This window comes from Opisthorchis viverrini, assembly GCF_000715545.1.
Source record: "Opisthorchis viverrini unplaced genomic scaffold opera_v5_123, whole genome shotgun sequence".
Taxonomy (NCBI): Eukaryota; Metazoa; Platyhelminthes; class Trematoda; order Opisthorchiida; family Opisthorchiidae; genus Opisthorchis; species Opisthorchis viverrini.
Genome location: NW_008751777.1, coordinates 127536 through 144858, shown reverse-complemented (window position 1 = coordinate 144858; position 17323 = coordinate 127536). Strand labels below are relative to the sequence as shown.

At 43.4% G+C, this 17323-nt stretch overlaps 2 protein-coding genes across 2 annotated transcripts in view; one reads left to right on the top strand and one right to left on the bottom strand.

Moving 5' to 3' along the window:
• Nucleotides 1-3522: 3522 nt before the first annotated feature.
• The window catches only part of T265_13935 (hypothetical protein), a gene marked incomplete at both ends in the record, with an annotated part of 47926 nt that continues 34125 nt past the window's right edge, over nucleotides 3523-17323 (bottom strand). The window contains 8 exons of the mRNA XM_009171239.1: nucleotides 3523-4761; nucleotides 4843-5010; nucleotides 5464-5754; nucleotides 6524-6748; nucleotides 8190-8384; nucleotides 10363-10599; nucleotides 12288-12984; nucleotides 16622-16841. Of these exons, the coding sequence (XP_009169503.1) occupies nucleotides 4031-4761; nucleotides 4843-5010; nucleotides 5464-5754; nucleotides 6524-6748; nucleotides 8190-8384; nucleotides 10363-10599; nucleotides 12288-12984; nucleotides 16622-16841 (2764 nt within the window). The remainder of the gene's footprint in view (nucleotides 4762-4842; nucleotides 5011-5463; nucleotides 5755-6523; nucleotides 6749-8189; nucleotides 8385-10362; nucleotides 10600-12287; nucleotides 12985-16621; nucleotides 16842-17323) is intronic.
• Nucleotides 13464-17323, top strand: part of T265_06034 (hypothetical protein) — a gene marked incomplete at both ends in the record, with an annotated part of 5684 nt that continues 1824 nt past the window's right edge. Inside the window, 3 exons of the mRNA XM_009171204.1 lie at nucleotides 13464-13534; nucleotides 16754-16856; nucleotides 16900-17088. Of these exons, the coding sequence (XP_009169468.1) occupies nucleotides 13464-13534; nucleotides 16754-16856; nucleotides 16900-17088 (363 nt within the window). The remainder of the gene's footprint in view (nucleotides 13535-16753; nucleotides 16857-16899; nucleotides 17089-17323) is intronic.

Genomic DNA, 17323 nt, shown 5'->3' with positions numbered 1-17323 from the left:
CAAACACGGCTCCCCTTCTATGTTTGGTCGTCAGTCCGTTGCAGGATAAGCAGGATCACCCATTAGACTTGGCCATAGTAGCCAATTCTTGGTGGGGCGTGGAGTTACTGCTGAAGAACGATTTTTCCGTTTCCATGTTTGCTATGCCAATTAGTTCTTGAGGAACTCGTTCATGTTTTCATACGTTCTGTTACCCTCCACTTCATGGTCTTTAGAACACAGTTATCGCACTGAGTAATTTATCTCGGATGCCAGAGGGAGGAAACTCCTCTCTTTTTCCACAAGGTATCACTAGTGCGTCGTCACTCACTGTCTCATTTTCTGTGGTGTTTCGTTGACCATCCTTAGATCACTGCATTCCGTCGAAGACATTATTTTCGAGATGATATTAAGCACGAATCCCCTGGTATACCGAATTTTGTCACGCTTCGGAAGTAATCTCATAGGCACAAGACTGTCTAACACTTCATAGTCGTGTGTATTCACGGACGGCACAGTCTGCATTTCAAACTTTCTTGAATTCCTAACATCTTGGTATTTTTGCGTTATCCTAGTTGTGGGGTGTTTATCTTGAATACAGTCCACTCAATAACCGACATTTTCATGTCGCGCTTCCACGTGGTAAACTCTTGTGTGGAGGATACCCTGCATCTTTGAGTCATATTCGAGTACGTAGTAGTCAGTATGATTAGGAAAAAATATTTCCAGCTAAAACGTTGAAACTTGACAACACACCAGTGTAAACACGGATCCTACTGATGAGGCATGTGAGTAGTATTTGGCTCTCTCGTAGCTCCGCCTCATGTCCAATGGAAGGTGGGTTTTTATGACGAAACTTGTGGAACTGCTTTGCAGCGTTCGTTTACAATTGCGTTATAGTCACTGATTGTCTACGAAAGTTCAAGAAGACGCGTGAGAATGTTCAGTTTTCAAAAACAAGATGAGACGTTCGCCTCTCTGTCCAATAGTTTGTAGTTGTTTAGCTGGTGTTTGCTTATAAACGACTTCTCGATGAAGGGGTCTCCTCCGTACACCAGTAACAACTTGCTTGAATTCTTTTTTCCCCCCGTTAAATTGTGTTGTAGCACATTCACACTGCAGATTGATCAATAGACCTTGATTGACCTGTTTGTCATTCCGTGTTGACAACACGAACTCCTTGTATTAGAATGTGTTCTATCAGGTGCTACTTTGTTGTCTACTGAGTCTTTTCTATCACAGTTGAAATTTCACTGCTAAACTGTCGATTGATTGATGGTTTTGCGCTACTCAACCACCGACAAGGTCGGGGAGATTGAATGACTTGAATCAGCATCCTTTTTAGCTGTGAAGCTTCACCGCATTTGTTGGCGGTCGCCACTCCACGTCTGGCGTGCTCTCATGTACATGATAGGTGAGTATACCGATAGCCTTGTACGCATATCATTGGTCCATTGATGCTTAGAATGAAAAATTACAGAGTTTGTCACGAGTAACTTGCGTGACAAAGTAACTGAAGTCACGAGTTCCAATGATTGATTTCTTCCTGGCCGCTAATGTGCTAGGTTCGCAAACCGGCTTTAAATACTATAGGTTAGAAGACGTTTATTTTGATTTTCGAGGGTAATAAACTCGTCTCACGATGACGTGCGTTCACCTTCAGAATTAGGAACCACAGCTCCGGCTCAAGCGCTTCGGTTTGCAGGTCAGGCAGTTACTTGTCCTTGAATGTAGCAAAGAGGAGAATTCGCCATCTCACCTGACTCAGCTGATCCAGCTCTGGGTTTTCGTCTCCCCAGAATGTCTTCAATATAGTCGTACCAAATCGATTTTTTTAATCATGAACTAGGACTACAGCCATACCATAACTATTATTATTGTTATTATCAGTGAACTGGTCGAACCGACACATCGTCGTCTTTCAGCTGCAGCCCAAACCTAGACAGTGGAACTTTGAGAGGTAGAGGTCGGCTTGGAACCACGAACCTTCCGGTCAGTAAATTCGCGCTCTAACCACTTGGGCCATCGAGCGCTTGCCATTCATTGACAAAAACGCCATTATCGCCCACAAAGCCAGAGTCTCTGACCGTGAGCGGTACGTGCGATTTATCATCCTATGTTGTCAGTCTACTGGGTTGGTATGCCACCTCACAGCAAACCGGTTCAAAGACTCCTTACACCTCTAATCAGAACGTCCAACAGGGATATAATACTGTTTATCTGCCACTGATTTTGTCGTGTGTGAATAAAAATAAATTTATGTTAGCAAACCTGTCTGTTCGAATGATTACCGTTCATGTGATGGCTACTGCCACATTCCCCCCCCTAGATTACCACTTCTGGTTACAGTCATTTGGATCAGTTGCAATATCCTTGCGGACAATCTGTTGTAGTCTGCGTTATTCGTTTGGAAAGCGGTGGGTATTTCGAGGTTTGAGAGTGCGGAACGAGTACTTTGGAATCCACGCTACCGGTAAGAGATTCGAACCATGTCACTTGGATCGATTTTCGCGTGACTGCGATGCATGATGTATCGGATGGTCGTGGTGCACGCTCGACAAACTGCGAGATATTCATTGCTTCTTAGTGCTCATTCAAATGAATAATCTCAGTCACGAATGAAGTTGGGTTTCCGCACATTTGTGTCGCTTTGGTGGCTAGGCGTTCGAACTTCCCTTCTATTCTGCGCGAAATCTAACTGAATTGATGTGCCGTAGATTGTGGCTCTTAAACACAACTGCATACACTATCATTTTCTGTAGAAAGATGGAAGGCGGTTGCCCACAGCAATGTCAAGTTCCAAAAAGCGTCGTGTGAACTCTCGGGATGCTACTACAAGGGGAAGCAACACTAACGCAGATGCATGTTCCACCGCTAACAAGGGCTAGTGCTTCACTGCACGCGTACATTCATAATACCTATTACTTTGAATTACCATGTTCATTTGAAGCCGATTCTCAGCTACGCTATGAGGTATATGGATAGTTGTCTGTCATTCCGTACTTGGAGGGATTAGAGTAATCTGTTTGTGTACTCTTGGTGTGCGGAGGCATGCGAGTAGCATGTTTTCTTTTAAATTCGCTTTGCGTCTGTTGAAAATGGAGATCTGTTGCGGAATTTGTGGAGTCGCTTTGCAGCATTTGCTTGGATTTGAGCATTGAATAATTTGGGTCAATGAATATCCAGGAAAGTTCAGGAAGACGCGTTCAGGAGAAGATGGATGTTCAGGTTTTGTAAATAAGATGCAAACGAGAGTTTTTCTTCCCTGTCCAATAGTCTAACTGGTCAGTTGGCATTTTCTAATAAATAACTCCGCTCCGCAGCGCTTCTTCCTTTCATTGGTAGTCTATAAAATGTAAAGGCGTTGGTGGCAAACTAATCCACAATTTTTGTGAGGGATTATACTTGACGTCGTGAACTGTGAGGCACGACGTTTGGTTGCTTGATCCTGTCGTTACCTTTTTCTTAAAGTCATTTTCAAGTTGACAGTCTCTGATTTTCGCTTCGACCACCAAGTAGTCGTTTGATGGATTTGGCCAGGGGTCAGCAGAAAACTCAATGCGGCTGGGACAAAAGAAACAACGGTCCTGAGGCTGTACTCAACCACGCGTACGGCAAAAAATACAATAGTAAGTGAATGTCAAATTTGTGATAGGACAAGAATAAACCACCAGACGAGAACAATCTCGTGCCTTTAATGCGTTCCTCGTATAAAGCATTTGATAAATTGATTTAATTTGGAATTTAAAGGGTTGGTTTTCAGTATAATCCACCTGCGAATGTCTTATAACCAGATGTACCTGGGAACAATTACATTCAATTCCTCTTTTTCCCGTCACATTTGAATATATGGTTGTTTTGTGAGGTTGACATTTTTCAACTCAATTAGTTGATTTTTCAAATCTGTGAACACAGCGTATCCTTCCTGCTGGAATAGATCGTTGAGTCGGAATATGGGAACACTTTCCCAGCCAACTGTGTTAATATTGTGCTACTGTTTTACCAGCGGTGAATTGTAACAACGAAAACAGTCATGTTCGGGATTTTGGCATCAGTGACACGGGGCTGAAGCGTAGATTATCGCCGGGTCCGGCTTTCCATCTATTTGGCTTTTGCTCAGTGCTTGTGAATGTAGGCTTCTTGATGACCCTCCATAGGGCTTCGTTCCGTTACTCGTTCCTGTTTGTACTCTTGGCGATGCTGATTCATAATTTGGAAATAGCGAAATTCCGTCATGGCCGTTTTCGGGCCCCGTATCTCTCCTATGCTCTTCTTCAGAGGGTATTTCAATTGGAGGTCTCGTCCTGTGGTCGTTATGCAAAGCCTGAATGCGAGTAAGACTTGCATGTGGAAATGGACGTCTAGATAATGCTGCTTGGTTCTGTAGTGTATCGGACATCCCACCCGACTCCACTGGATTCCATTTCGATCGAGTTTTTGTGATCGTTTCGCTGTGACTCGGTATCCGTTTCTTACTGAATCGCTTTCTGTTTCCCTTACCATCTTCGTCGGTCTCACCAACCCAAATGTACGGTAAACTCCGATCAGAATGGTACTTATCTTTCACGAGTTTTTGCCACAGTTGAGATCGGTCCGCTCTGTCTCTGTGTTCTCTTTGTTTGCGTTCTGTCATTGTATAGATCAGATATGGTACTAAAACGACAGTCACTCCCAACAGAGCGCCAAAAACTGCAACCACAATGGCATGTGTAAGTGTGTAGTTTTTCACCGGCTGCGCTGACTTTTGACCGGGACTGTGAATCGTGTTGTCGGCGGCCAAGACTGAAATGAATGAGGAAATAAATTTTCATTCACCGACTGACACATTTTGATGTGTGTCAAAGCATGAATCAGTAGACTCACTTTCCGCCACGGGTACAAATTGATCGCTGTCACAACGTTTAGCTTGTACAACTTCACAATCCAGGCACTTCTCGCGGGCTCTGACTCGAACATCGTAATCCAGTCCTGATGGCCGAAAGCAGTCTGACCAAGCGGCCCAAGGTGTGACGTCTGCTTTCCGATTGTACGCTTAATAGGATTTCAAGGCAAGTAGAAAATGGAATCAGAATAGGCAATCCATGATAGGCTAAACAAAGAACAAGCTACAGGAGTAGGTCATTATGGAATAGGTGGCGAAAGTTGACAGGTTTCGTCCATAAATAGTGCCTTTTGAGAACACTGAGGTTGACAGTGAACGATTCAGAATTAAGACCGCGAGGTGAATGTACTGGGGATAACGTTTTGGTGCCTAACGGGTAGGGAGAACATCTATCACAGTAATGACAGGAAGAACTGTCAGACACCGGCAACTCGTTTAATGAGAATAGCTGAACAGCTGAACGACCATCAGCGATTGTTTCGTCCTTTCGTGGTGAAGTTGAGGTTCTAGTTTCTTTGTGACAGAATGGCAATTGGCTCGGAAAGAATGATAAACAATGAGGTTGGATAAATTGAAAAAAATGTTTCAATCCATCCACTTACCACTCGTTGATTCCGATGTGTTTCCGTCGAGCGGCATCATTCGTTTGGATTTCAGCATCACATTGACAGCGGTATTTCGACATTGAACATCCTCCACGGTAACCTCACATGGCCGAGATTGCACGCTGTGTTCCTCGCCACCACTGCACAGGTTTATATCTGGTGATTCACCGAACGGAAGAGTCAACGAGCTGGGAATTAGACAACTCCTGTACCGGCGCTGTTCCCCACGGTTTTCTGAGCACGGTGGTTCTGTGCATGCACTCCACTGGGTCCAGCAACTCCAGTGACCTTCAAGGAAGACAAACCATAATTGTCGTTATAGGTGAGATGCAATATCCTGAATTTCTAATCAAGGTAACGAATTGTGTCTTTCATTATGTCAGTTTCCTCATGGTGATGTTGTTATGGACTTCACTGTCTTTCCGAAACGACTAGATTGTTTACTATCCTCAAGAAATCGAAGCATCATTGCCACCAAGAAGAGGAATCTTGCTTTCCAGACAAACAGGTCTTTCATACCGTAATCTTGTGCACAACACCTTTCCCCTATTCTTCCGGACAGTGGGCATCAACTCTTCTGGTAAAACACTGGAATGTATGGAAGATATTAGGAGAAACGCACCCTTGTAGTTGACAATGTGCTTTTGGCTTACATGCAAACTTCCAGTAGATAATTCTGAGTTTCTGAGAGCTCTTTTTCAAATCGGTTGATCATTATAGACATATTCGTTTATGAGCGGATTCATCCATCATCACTCAATTTCGATAAATGCGGTAAGTTACATTATTTCGTAAAATACGGCGGTATATGGGAGCACTGGAAATCAGGCATTAGTTTGAATGGATGTCCCGGCTCCATCGGTCTTATCGAATACCATATTCACGTGCAGAGACGTCAGCTATTGTAACCTATAGAAAGATTTGTGTTTTCTTTCGGTGATGAAAGTGTACGAAGCCCAGTAACCTTTCGTTCATTGCCTGAATCTTGATGAATTTCATGTTTCGAATACAAAAAATCACCGAATCTGGAGCGGAGGGAAACAGAAGAAGGGCGTACCTGGGCAGGAGTGTGTGTTGCATGCTTCTTCCTGTTTGTCCACCTCAGAGTTTTGACTTTGTTTCCCTTTTGTCGTTGTCGTTCCTTTGGTTTTTCTCGGACGCCATCGAAATCGCGTTCCACCCCCGCACGGTCTGCTGCACACAGTCCATACGGACCAACGATTTTCCAGATTCGCCTCCAGCCACGATTCGCTACCGACAGTTTCTTTGGCTGAACCGGTCGCTAGAGGAGATGTTGGTATTCAGTGGAATTCCAGTGTTAGTTCTGTTTTGTTTGCATTTGGTATGATAACAGCCATCAAATTTTAGAAAGTATGAACAAAAAATGCTTCCACGTTTTGGCTGGTTGCCTCAAATAATTGAAACCCAAGAGAACAAAACAAGTTAACCAATGACATTTCAAATACCTCTTTTGCATCCGTCAATATGCATCCAAGACCAAGCAGTGAATTCTGTTTCCCCAAGGCTCGGTTCTCAGTAATATATATCTAGTTTAATTGCAAATGAGTGTGTATTGGATAATTTCGTGCAATTTGGCTTCAAGTAGAACATGAGGTTGACGGGAACTTGGGGACTACGCCTACCTGATGAGCCCAAAGAAGGGCAAAACCGGTCGTGGGCTGTCGTGGAGTTTTCAGCAACCTTATGAGTAGTGCATTACAAATAGGTACTTAACTCTTATATCCGACCAATCTTACGGCTTTAGAGGTATATGTAATTAATGCCGGTCGTTTCTTCTGGAGCCCACGTTTAGGTGTATCAGGATATGAGGACAGTTCACGTGATACGAAAGACGGATCCGTTCCCACTGTCTACCACAAGAAATGCACCACATTCATTGTGAAAATGCCGAAACCGGTTCGGATTTCTCCACTCAGAGAAGAGGGTTTTAGATGGCAACTAACTATTTCAGTCAGCACAAGGGAGTGCGGTGTCCCAAGGTCAATCCAATCCCAATGATTCAGCAGACTAGATTATGCTCAGTTTTTAACAAGCGGTCAATAATGCTATTCGCATAATCGTTCAGCCGTAACACCCCTTCGGTGTCTAGCCACCATTCCACACGAAGATAGAGGTACTACCAGTGAAAGGAAGAACGCCTTCGCTGCGGAGTTATTTATTAAAAAATGTCAACTGACCAGTTACAGTCTATTGGACAGGAAAGCTAAACTCTCATTACCATCTTATTTACAAAAACTGAACATCCATCTTCTCCTGAACGCGTCTTCCCGAACTTTCCTGGATATTCATTGGCTGTTGCTCAAATCTAAGCAAATGCTACAAAGCGACTCCACAAATTCCACAACAGATCTCCATTTTCAAGAGACTCAAAGCGAATTTACAAGAAGAAAAACATCCTACTAGCATGCCTCTCCCATCAGTAGTATCACCGTTACACCAGGTTACTGAAGCTTGGACAGACTTCGTTGAGATACTCCAAGATACTCGAACCACTGACGTTCGCTCCACAACCACTGAACTACATCAAGCTTAAGCGACCATCCAGAGGACGGCGAAGCGTATCACCCGGATTAATTAAAATATGCATTGGTGAAATTTTTTTGAACAAATGTACAAAAACAGGAACTGCAAAAGACCACCACTTCAGGCTCCATACTCTTCGTTAATAAATTTCCAATTCGACTACAACTGAAATGACTTACTCGGCTCCTGACAGACCAACACTCCGTTCGCATCAATTTCGCATTCACCATTTTGCACCTGCATAGTTGCATGCAGCTTGTCTACTTCTGGGACGTTTGCCACACATTCCACTCGGTAGCATCGTTCCAAAGTTCCCGCGGCCTTGTCGCCTTCAGCTACATACCAAGTGGTCCAAGCCGAGGTCACCTTGTTCACTGAAATTAGGACATTCGATGAATTGTTACGTTTCCTATGGGCTCGAGAAAACAAACAACGCAAGTGGTTTTCGCAGCTAGGAACTCTTAATCATGTTTCCTATTTGGAGTTTTGGTTGTGTAGATCAGAGTGAACCTATGCTCATAGGCGTTTCATTCTCATTTAGAGTCACCAGTAATAAGCATCCAATAGTCGTGATTCATGATAGACAAGCTGAACGTGGTTCATTCTGGTTCATTGATCGGCAGTGACTGGTGGTTGATCATATGGTATTTGCTCTGTTCACCGGGTTTGGCAGTTGGCTTGCAAACGTGTCGTCCTTAATTGTGGGGACGTCGTCAGTGCGCAGTCGAGTGGGTGTTTCCTTCGTGCCTGGCTTCGTTTATATATATTTTTGTGATCATCTGGTATCCTGTCATGTGATTGACTAATTGGTGTGTTTCTTGTGATATTATTGGCCGAATCGTGATTTGCTTTGCGTTGTGGTCTGTGGACATACAGACTACGTCAGTACTGCTCAGAATAAATAATCTCAGTGCCCGATTCAGCTGGGTTCCAGGTGAGTCTCTCGCAAAACCAAATTTGTTTGCAAATGGGTGTATTTTGCTAACCCCAGTGCATCTTACTTTCCCCCAATATTGACTAATTATTTTACTGACAATCATTCTAATGAACTAGTTTTCAGTGTACAGATTTCTGGTAGCCTTTTAACGGCTACACTTGTCATACTAGTGGACGATTTACGGGCTCATTATTGGGCAATGCTTCATTTACGGTGTTATTTGTTGTAACTTGTCACACTCCTGACCGACCGGTTAAACTCATTGTTCTATTTGTGACAGTTTGTTAGAGTATCTGGTTGGTGGTCAATAACTGACGCGGTCAAAAAACAATTTTCGGTGAACTGTACATCCAACGACTTGACTGTAGTGTGGGTTTGCTCGATATGTGTCGACTGTGTCCCACCAAAAAGCTGTATCAAAACGCAGTGACACAGGCGGTCACCACTTCGTTCTCGTCGGAAGTTCAAGACCATCCTGCTGATGAATGAAACCTTTGATTATTCTCTTGGTGGCTTTATACTAAATGTTTGTTGAATCATATTTAGGTTCTGAATATGATTATGAGTATAGTCCGATTTATCAAAATAACTGTCATTAGTATCTGAAACCCAAGCTCATGCCAACCAGAAGAAATCTTCAGTTCATCAGAAATGATATTGGTAAGTGATGATCAACGCAATCATCGTGGTAAGCACTATTCTTATTGCCGATAGGTGACATAGTCCAAACCGAAGCAGCCGAGTTTTGCAGAATCCGATAGTCCCGATCGGGTTTAATAAATTTATAGAGCAAAGTAAACCGTGTTTGAGTGCTGTTCATCTATGCATGTGGTACATTGGTGATTTCAATCCATTCTTGTTAGTTTACCTCACAGAAAGATACAGTAGGGACGGAGTAAGATGGACCTTTGAACTATCTGACAGTAGTTCTCAGCGCGCACGATCAACATGATATCTTGGACGTGTCCCACCAACTGATGACAAATATATTCATTCCACCTACGCAGGATCATGTCTGAACAAAGAAAGGTGTTTTGAAGCAGTGGATCTAGTTCATTCATTTTTCAGTATGGCGAAAATCTAAGTTATTCATATAAATGTGCCCACTGGTGATATTCGTTGTATGCAATTCACTGAAACCATACTAATTAGGTCGATAGGAACCCCTCGCTGTGCACAAAATGTTTTGTTCCAAAACGCACGCTTACTCTGCAAGTGATCTACCGGACATTTCGTTTTGGGAAAGCACTGTTCTTTCCCACTTTTGTGCCTATCTACTCTTACTCTGAACGTATGCATATTTTACATCTTCACCCGAAAAATAAATGTTACCTCCTCGTGTTTTATACCGACAGACTGTGTTCTGTCCCGATTCCTTATTCCCACTTGCACCAACGTAAAAAATTCGAACTTACCCGGGCAAGGTTGTGTATTACATTCTTGCTCTTCAAAAGCTTCCCCAAGGCACAATGTCTTGTCCAGCGATGCCCTAATAATCTTTTTGTAGGTCGATTTATCCAGTTTTGGTGGGGCACTTTTCATTTCCTCTCGACCACACTGGCGCCATCGGATTCTTCGCCCACCATTACAAGAGGTCGAACAATCGGACCACTCGGACCATTGTGACCAACTGGGAGTTGGAAGATTTTGTTCTTCAAGAGAAGGGAAATTGAAAAGTTTGTGGACAAAAATCCTCATGGTTGGCGGACGCAGAAACCATTGAACCAACTAGTACGCAAGTCAGCCAAATCGTTTATTTTCAAATGTTCACCTAAATTGTTGGAAGCGGAGTTGTGGCAAAGAAAAATGTCGACAGCGTGACAGCGTGCACAAAATCCGATTCTAGTACTTCCCCTCATTAGAGAGTTTGTATTTGGAATATATGCCTGAATCGACTTCCCAGACCTGTTCACTGGTCTGCTTTCTGAGCAGGACAGCTGTGTTTGGGGATCCGTCTACGAAAACCTGAAATTACAGTGTCGCACCAAGTGGCATATAAAAAACTATGTCTCAATAAAGAAATAAATATACGGTCCCAATAGGCCAATCCTCGTTAAATGACTACCGTTTTCGATGCCGAAGGTTGAACAAATCCGATGGTGTTCGGAACTCAGAAACCTTGGATGAACATTCAGACAATTTGTGAAGTTTGGAGTTATCTCAACCCCAATAGGAATCGACGGAAAGTCCTTATCAGACATTGAATCGTACAGTTAACGTTGAGTGAACGGCTGGAGCTGCGTGGCTGGTGTACAAATTGTAGTTTGGATATTACGTGAAAACTTCCACACTTTTGGCTTCGTATTCTTTGGGAGATTGGTGATGACTTGGAATCAAATTTCGCTTGACTATTCAAATACAGTCCGGTTTTAAAACAAAGTATGTGGTTTCTGGGCGAATCATGGACTTCTTCTCTTATGAAACGTAGCACACTTAGCCGCCATAGAGCTATAATTCTCACTGACAAGTGCTGTTATGATGAAGTGCTCTCAACCAAACGGCTGGTCTTACAAGTCCCGTACCCAGTACCCTCGTTGTGTCTTTAAGGCGATGCTCGTAGGGCCCACGAGGAAGTTTATCAGCCCTCTTATAAGTGAGGCGGAAAAACCGACCTTCTGTACACAAGCCAGCTGGTTCGTTTTATGCAGGTTTACAGGCACTGAACATCGAGGAACCCGATGGATGGTTGGTGGATCATCTGATTGATTTAAATAAAAGTACGATAACCGTCTCCGCTAGTCGAATGGGTCAGATATAGAGTTGGATTCGGGTCAATTAGTTGAGTTCCCGATTGGGGCGCACCCGATTCTGGGAGGCAGGATAAATTGGCAAGTTGGTTGTCAAGCACCAATCTGTGCATTAAAGTTCCGATGACGTCTGCCGTCTCTAGTTTTTTTCCACCAAACCAGGTCATCGGTCGAAACATACAAATCATACTATGGTTTTTGTCAAGCACTAATCTGTGCATTAAAGTTCCGATGACGCCTGCCGTCTCTAGTTTTTTCACCAAACCAGGTCACTGGTCGAAACATACAAATCATACTATGGTTTGAGTTTCATTTCGGCTGTTTTATACTGAGGAATTCCAGACTTATGCCTCTCTTCCTTCTGGCAAAAAGGGAGCGCATCTGAGGGCTCTTATTTCCAGAGGAATGCAACCATAAATGCTGCCATGCCGGTTCGATCCGAATCCGTTTCGACCAGAATGAAGGTGGTGCTAAGCACGTTGTAAGTGCAAGTCTGTTATGTTACCTGAATAAGTATTTTCATCGTTCGTCAGCTACCACATGACAGAAAACTCGATTGGATGTTCCGTAGTCCGATGAACTGCGCAAATTACCTGGACACATCGGCAGCGGACCAATGCAAGGTTGAGATTCCTTGCCTGCTCCAACGCACTGTTCTCCTTGCGGACCGAGAGGGGCTGGGTTCAAGCACCAGCGTTGCCTAGTCCGTGCGGGAACAAAGATGTCTTCTTGGAGAGCAGAAGTTCCTGCAGGTCTGCAAGCCGGTTCGCATCCAGACCAGGAACTCCAGGATGTCCATCCACCCGAAATTGAACAGTTTGTTGTTTGTGCTGCTGGTCCCTCCATGCATTTCTTACCCTGTTGGCCAAATGGATAAGGAGCGGAGCAAAGTCGATATCTGCACTGACATCCATGAAGTTCCAATGAACGCGCCACAGCTTGTGCTTGCTGTGAATTTCTGTGTTCAGAAATCCAACCTTCCTTCTCTCCGGTCAGTCCAGACATACTGCAAGCAGACCATGCACTCCACGCTCCCCATTGTCCGTCGATTGAGAATTTCGGGTCCTTTTTCAAGTCTGGTGCACAGATATCGAATCTGATCACATGTTTGGTGTGCTCTGTTCGTGTCGTCAACCCCTCGCACCTTTCGGTTTGCATATTCCATCCGCAGTATGGATCTTGTATGGTCTCGCAAATTTCTCGAAGGTGCCCAACTAGTCCACAACGCGAGACTGGTAAACGAAATACGTCCGACTTGGTCACCACAATTAATGCGCCCGAGCTGGAGGACTTCAATGAAACAAAGAAAAGATGCACACCCATGTTTTTAAAACTGCAATCTAGGCGGAAAGCTGTGATAGGACCCAAAATGTCAAAAACTTCAATGGGCACGTGATGATTGGTATTGCAGAATTTCAGGTATAATGAGGAAAGCATTGAAAAATTCCAAGTGAGCTCGGCCATCGCTCGAGTTTTAGAAGAAAGTGGATGAAAGTCATGGTTTGAACTATTAGCAAAGTGATAGGTCTTTGTAGAGTATCTCCATAATCACTAGCAGCTGGATCTCAAGGAAGTTGCAAGGCATAGGTTGAAAGGAAACGTAGGCGCTTCGACAGCCCACGACCGGTTTCGCCCTTCTTGGGACTCATCAGGTAGGTGCAGTCTCCGAGTTTCCGTCAACCTTATGTTCAAATTACAAATATATTATTATATATATTATTACAAATATATATGTATCGCGATATCTTGAATATCGTAGCGACTAAAACATGAGGCGGCCTGGCGCAGTCCATTCAGTTACCTGGAAACATCACAAACGAGAGATTCAGCTGGGTTCCAGGTGAGTCTCTCGAAAAAGCAAATTAGTTTGCAAATGAGTGCATTTCGCTAAATCACCAAAAGTTTTATTGAAGGTTCCTTTGGAAAAATGCTGTAACGATTTTTCCAACGTTTTCGTTTCAGTCAGAAAATATCAGTCGTAGAGTTACTCCTTTCCTGTCAAGTGTTAGAGAACTGAAAATATTATAGAAACTGTAGAATCGGGTATAAAGGAAAACTTCTAGTGTGCAAACTTCGATTTTCCTAGTTTGTCATGATTTCGGATAATTTCAAGACGCAAATTACAAATTTACAAGCTTCCTTTGGAATCGTTTTACGGGGACTGATCAAACAACCAGGTATTCTGCCTGGACTAATACACAAATTGAAGAACTCTGCCAGAGATGTTGGAAGTTCCGGAGCACATTCCTTCTGAGTATCGGAACCAGGGGAAAAATACCTCTGTGCCGCATTAAATCCCGTTGGCATTAGAAAAACTAACCAGAATCGGTGCTTCACTAAACTTGGGAGGAAACTGAAGCCAGATGCAATGAATAAATAACGATAACGTTTATCTAATAAAGATTGCTCGTTATGGCCTCAGTATTGATCCAAATCTACTGACAAATTTCTAATTCGATTATCCACCCAAGCTAATGATGGCCGAGTTGCTCGGTTTCTTATCTTTTTCGTAAATAAAAGTATCAGCAACCTTGTGAGAAGTCTCCTTTGTGAAAAAAGAACAAAAACTTATCTGTCTACACTGCTAATGCCCCCCACCTTTAGTTTTCCAGGGCCATTTCACATAACGCAGGGGAAACCAGTGGTAGCCAAAAACATTTGCAGAACGAAAATGCAGATAGTCTTTGAGAGGTTCAAAATTCAGAAGGAGTAATCAAGATGTGAAAAAGTTGGACTTTAGGCTTTGTGAGCCTTTGTCTTGAGCGAGAAGGCTTTTCGAGACGACGAGTGTTAATAGGCTTCGTTGTTGCTTGTGCGGGTGGTTGTATGATGTATGTGCATCTAGATTTAACGAGATTGGTGGGAAGCAAACCACAGAACATTTAAAGATAAGGGATTCGGACAGTTAGACATATTCTAAGATGATGTACCAAACATTGGCTAGTAACCGTGACTTACGCCGGAGGATCAGATAGTTCATTTTCACGTACGACTCCTGAGACAAGTTGAGCCGATAAAAGGGTTACCGAAAATGCATGACGGGTCACAGGTAAACATACTGACTGAAGTGATTTATTACGTAATTCGATTGTGTAATGTTTCAGCACATACTCAATCATGGGTCCAAATAGACCGCTATTCAAGCAGCTGAACATCAGAGATAATACCAAAGCTAAGAGCTTTATCACTCATTATTGCTGATGGTATATGAAAGTGCTTTTATTGGAAGATTTTGTTTAACAGGAACTTAATGATAAAGACAATCTTCGGTTGGTAGTTTGCAGGTAAAACATCTTTTTAAAACTACGATCCTATTGAAAGTTTTGATAGTTCTCCAAACAGGTAAAGCCTCCCAGCAAGAAATGGCATAGACACTCCCGAGGGACGTCCATCGTTTCATACCAACATCGCAAATTTAGCACTAAGCGAACCAAACTAAATTTCACACTTTCGCGAAAACATGTGGACGCATACAGGATCTCTCCCAGCCGACGCGAATAAGATCAATGTGTTTTCAGTCCCAGTTCCTTTACGCTGCTTACGTCAGTACCGTCCTTTGAAACGCTGTGTTTAGTAAGACAGAACGAAGCGGTGGTAAAAAAGGGCACGTGTTTCAGACTGGCTGTAAGGGGTTTTGTCTTCGTCACCTAATTCGATCCTCACTTGTCTCCAGTGCCGGTTGAGCGGAACCGAGCGATGATCTTTCAAAAGCAACCTCTTGTAGCTTCTCTGCAAAAATCTCCTGTTCAGCAACTGATGTTCCTGCGACACCTACATTCTTGTTCTTCTCCGGGTCGTTTAACCCACTTATGTGGAATCTTGATATACAGCTGATAACTTGGTGTTTCATAAGTTTCACTCTTCGCTTCTTCACTTTTGGCGCCTACTCTTAGCAGAGATCCCTCATAATATTGCAGAGATTACCGAAGTGGATCACACTAAGAACAACCAAATAATCTATAACTCACTTTCAGCCACAATTTTGGATAGTTTATTACTGTGGATTTGGAGACCTTGTTGCTCGTCTCTGCAGTGATTATTAAGCTGATCAGTTATAGGCAATTAGGCGACAAATGTTTTTCACATATCTAACCTATCTTCCGGGTAAACTAGGCTTTAAGAGACCGCTGTCGACCAAAGTTTTCACTAGCGACGTATCGTGTCAAAGGAGAAGTTGAGCAGCCGAGTTTATGGGTCGCCACATATACGCCTGCCAGTCACTGTGTCATCGAATTATTCCACACAGAGTTTAGCAACAAACTGATCTTGTGCTGTCCATCATGCTCCACGTGCGCTGGCATAATTCGATGAAGCTAGTCACAGAAAACTCCTGACCGCTAAACGCAATAAAGCATTTAAAACTGCTTACCCACACAAGCGTCACCCAACAGAGGTTCTGTCTGCTAACGTGACCAACTAGGCGTTGTAAAATACCATTTTGAAGGTCCATTCGGAGGGACAGTTCTTGGTAAGAGACGCTGTTAACCGGATCAGCAGATATTCAATAAGAAGTCTCAAGAAGGACAACCGTTGGTGTCACTTTGGCCTGTAAAACGAACCTACAACAGTCCAAGGAGCATTCTTAGAGCATACGGCCACAGTCGGTGACTTGCTTCACAGTTGTGCACCTGTATGTCAACAGTAAATCTCATTTAAGAGTTGTTAACTGGACCGCCACAACCTAACCGATTGGGGGAGAGGTGTGTCCATGGTTCAGCAAGAGATGAAAGTATAGTGCCTGCTGAAACACGGACAATTCGTTCGGAACCACATGTAGCGTTGTGCGTTTTTTTTATAGTAGATTGTTGCTCGATAAGGCACAAAAATGTGAAAGGCGTACACAGATTATAAAGCATCTGATATCTTGTAGGTCATGGAGAAACAAAATCTAACTTTAAGTACTGTAAACTAATTTGCTTGGTCTTACTTTACTGTTCTTGTTGGCTGGCCAAATTGCCATTCCCACGATGTGTAGAGCATCCATAGGTTTTGACCGAAGCTGAAAGTGAATTTGCTCAATCAGGCAACTTTCACCCTTGAATACGTGCCACTTTGATAGGATACCTTTGGTGTCCATTGTGAAGAGTACTAAGTTGTTATCCGTTTTTGGCGTATGTGGTGCCCAGTCAACCACCAAACGAGACCATCTGCAACGAAATAAAGTAATTAATAATTGTTCTGCTGTAACACTTTTTCGGCGTCTAGCTACCATGTCTCCGGAAGGACGCACGAGTGCTACCAGTTTGCCCAAACCTAAACAAAAGCAGTCGAGATTCTTCTTTTTCGGAGCTACCATGTCTCCGGAAGGACGCACGAGTGCTACCAGTTTGCCCAAACCTAAACAAAAGCAGTCGAGATTCTGAGGTTGGTTTGGAACCACCGACCTGCCGGTCAGTAAGCTCGCACTTTAACCACTAAGCTGTTCGGAGCTTATCTGTATCGAAGATAGGATTCCAATGGGTATTATCGCAGTTATCAATAAAAATACGTAACTATTGGTAATGTTTTGGAATATTGGTAGCTCGGGTGTATTGGTTGGTAAGTGATCAGGTGGCTGTTGATCTGTTCGCCGAGCTTGGCAATTGATTTGCAAACGTTTCGTCACCATTCGAGGAGACATCTTCAGTGC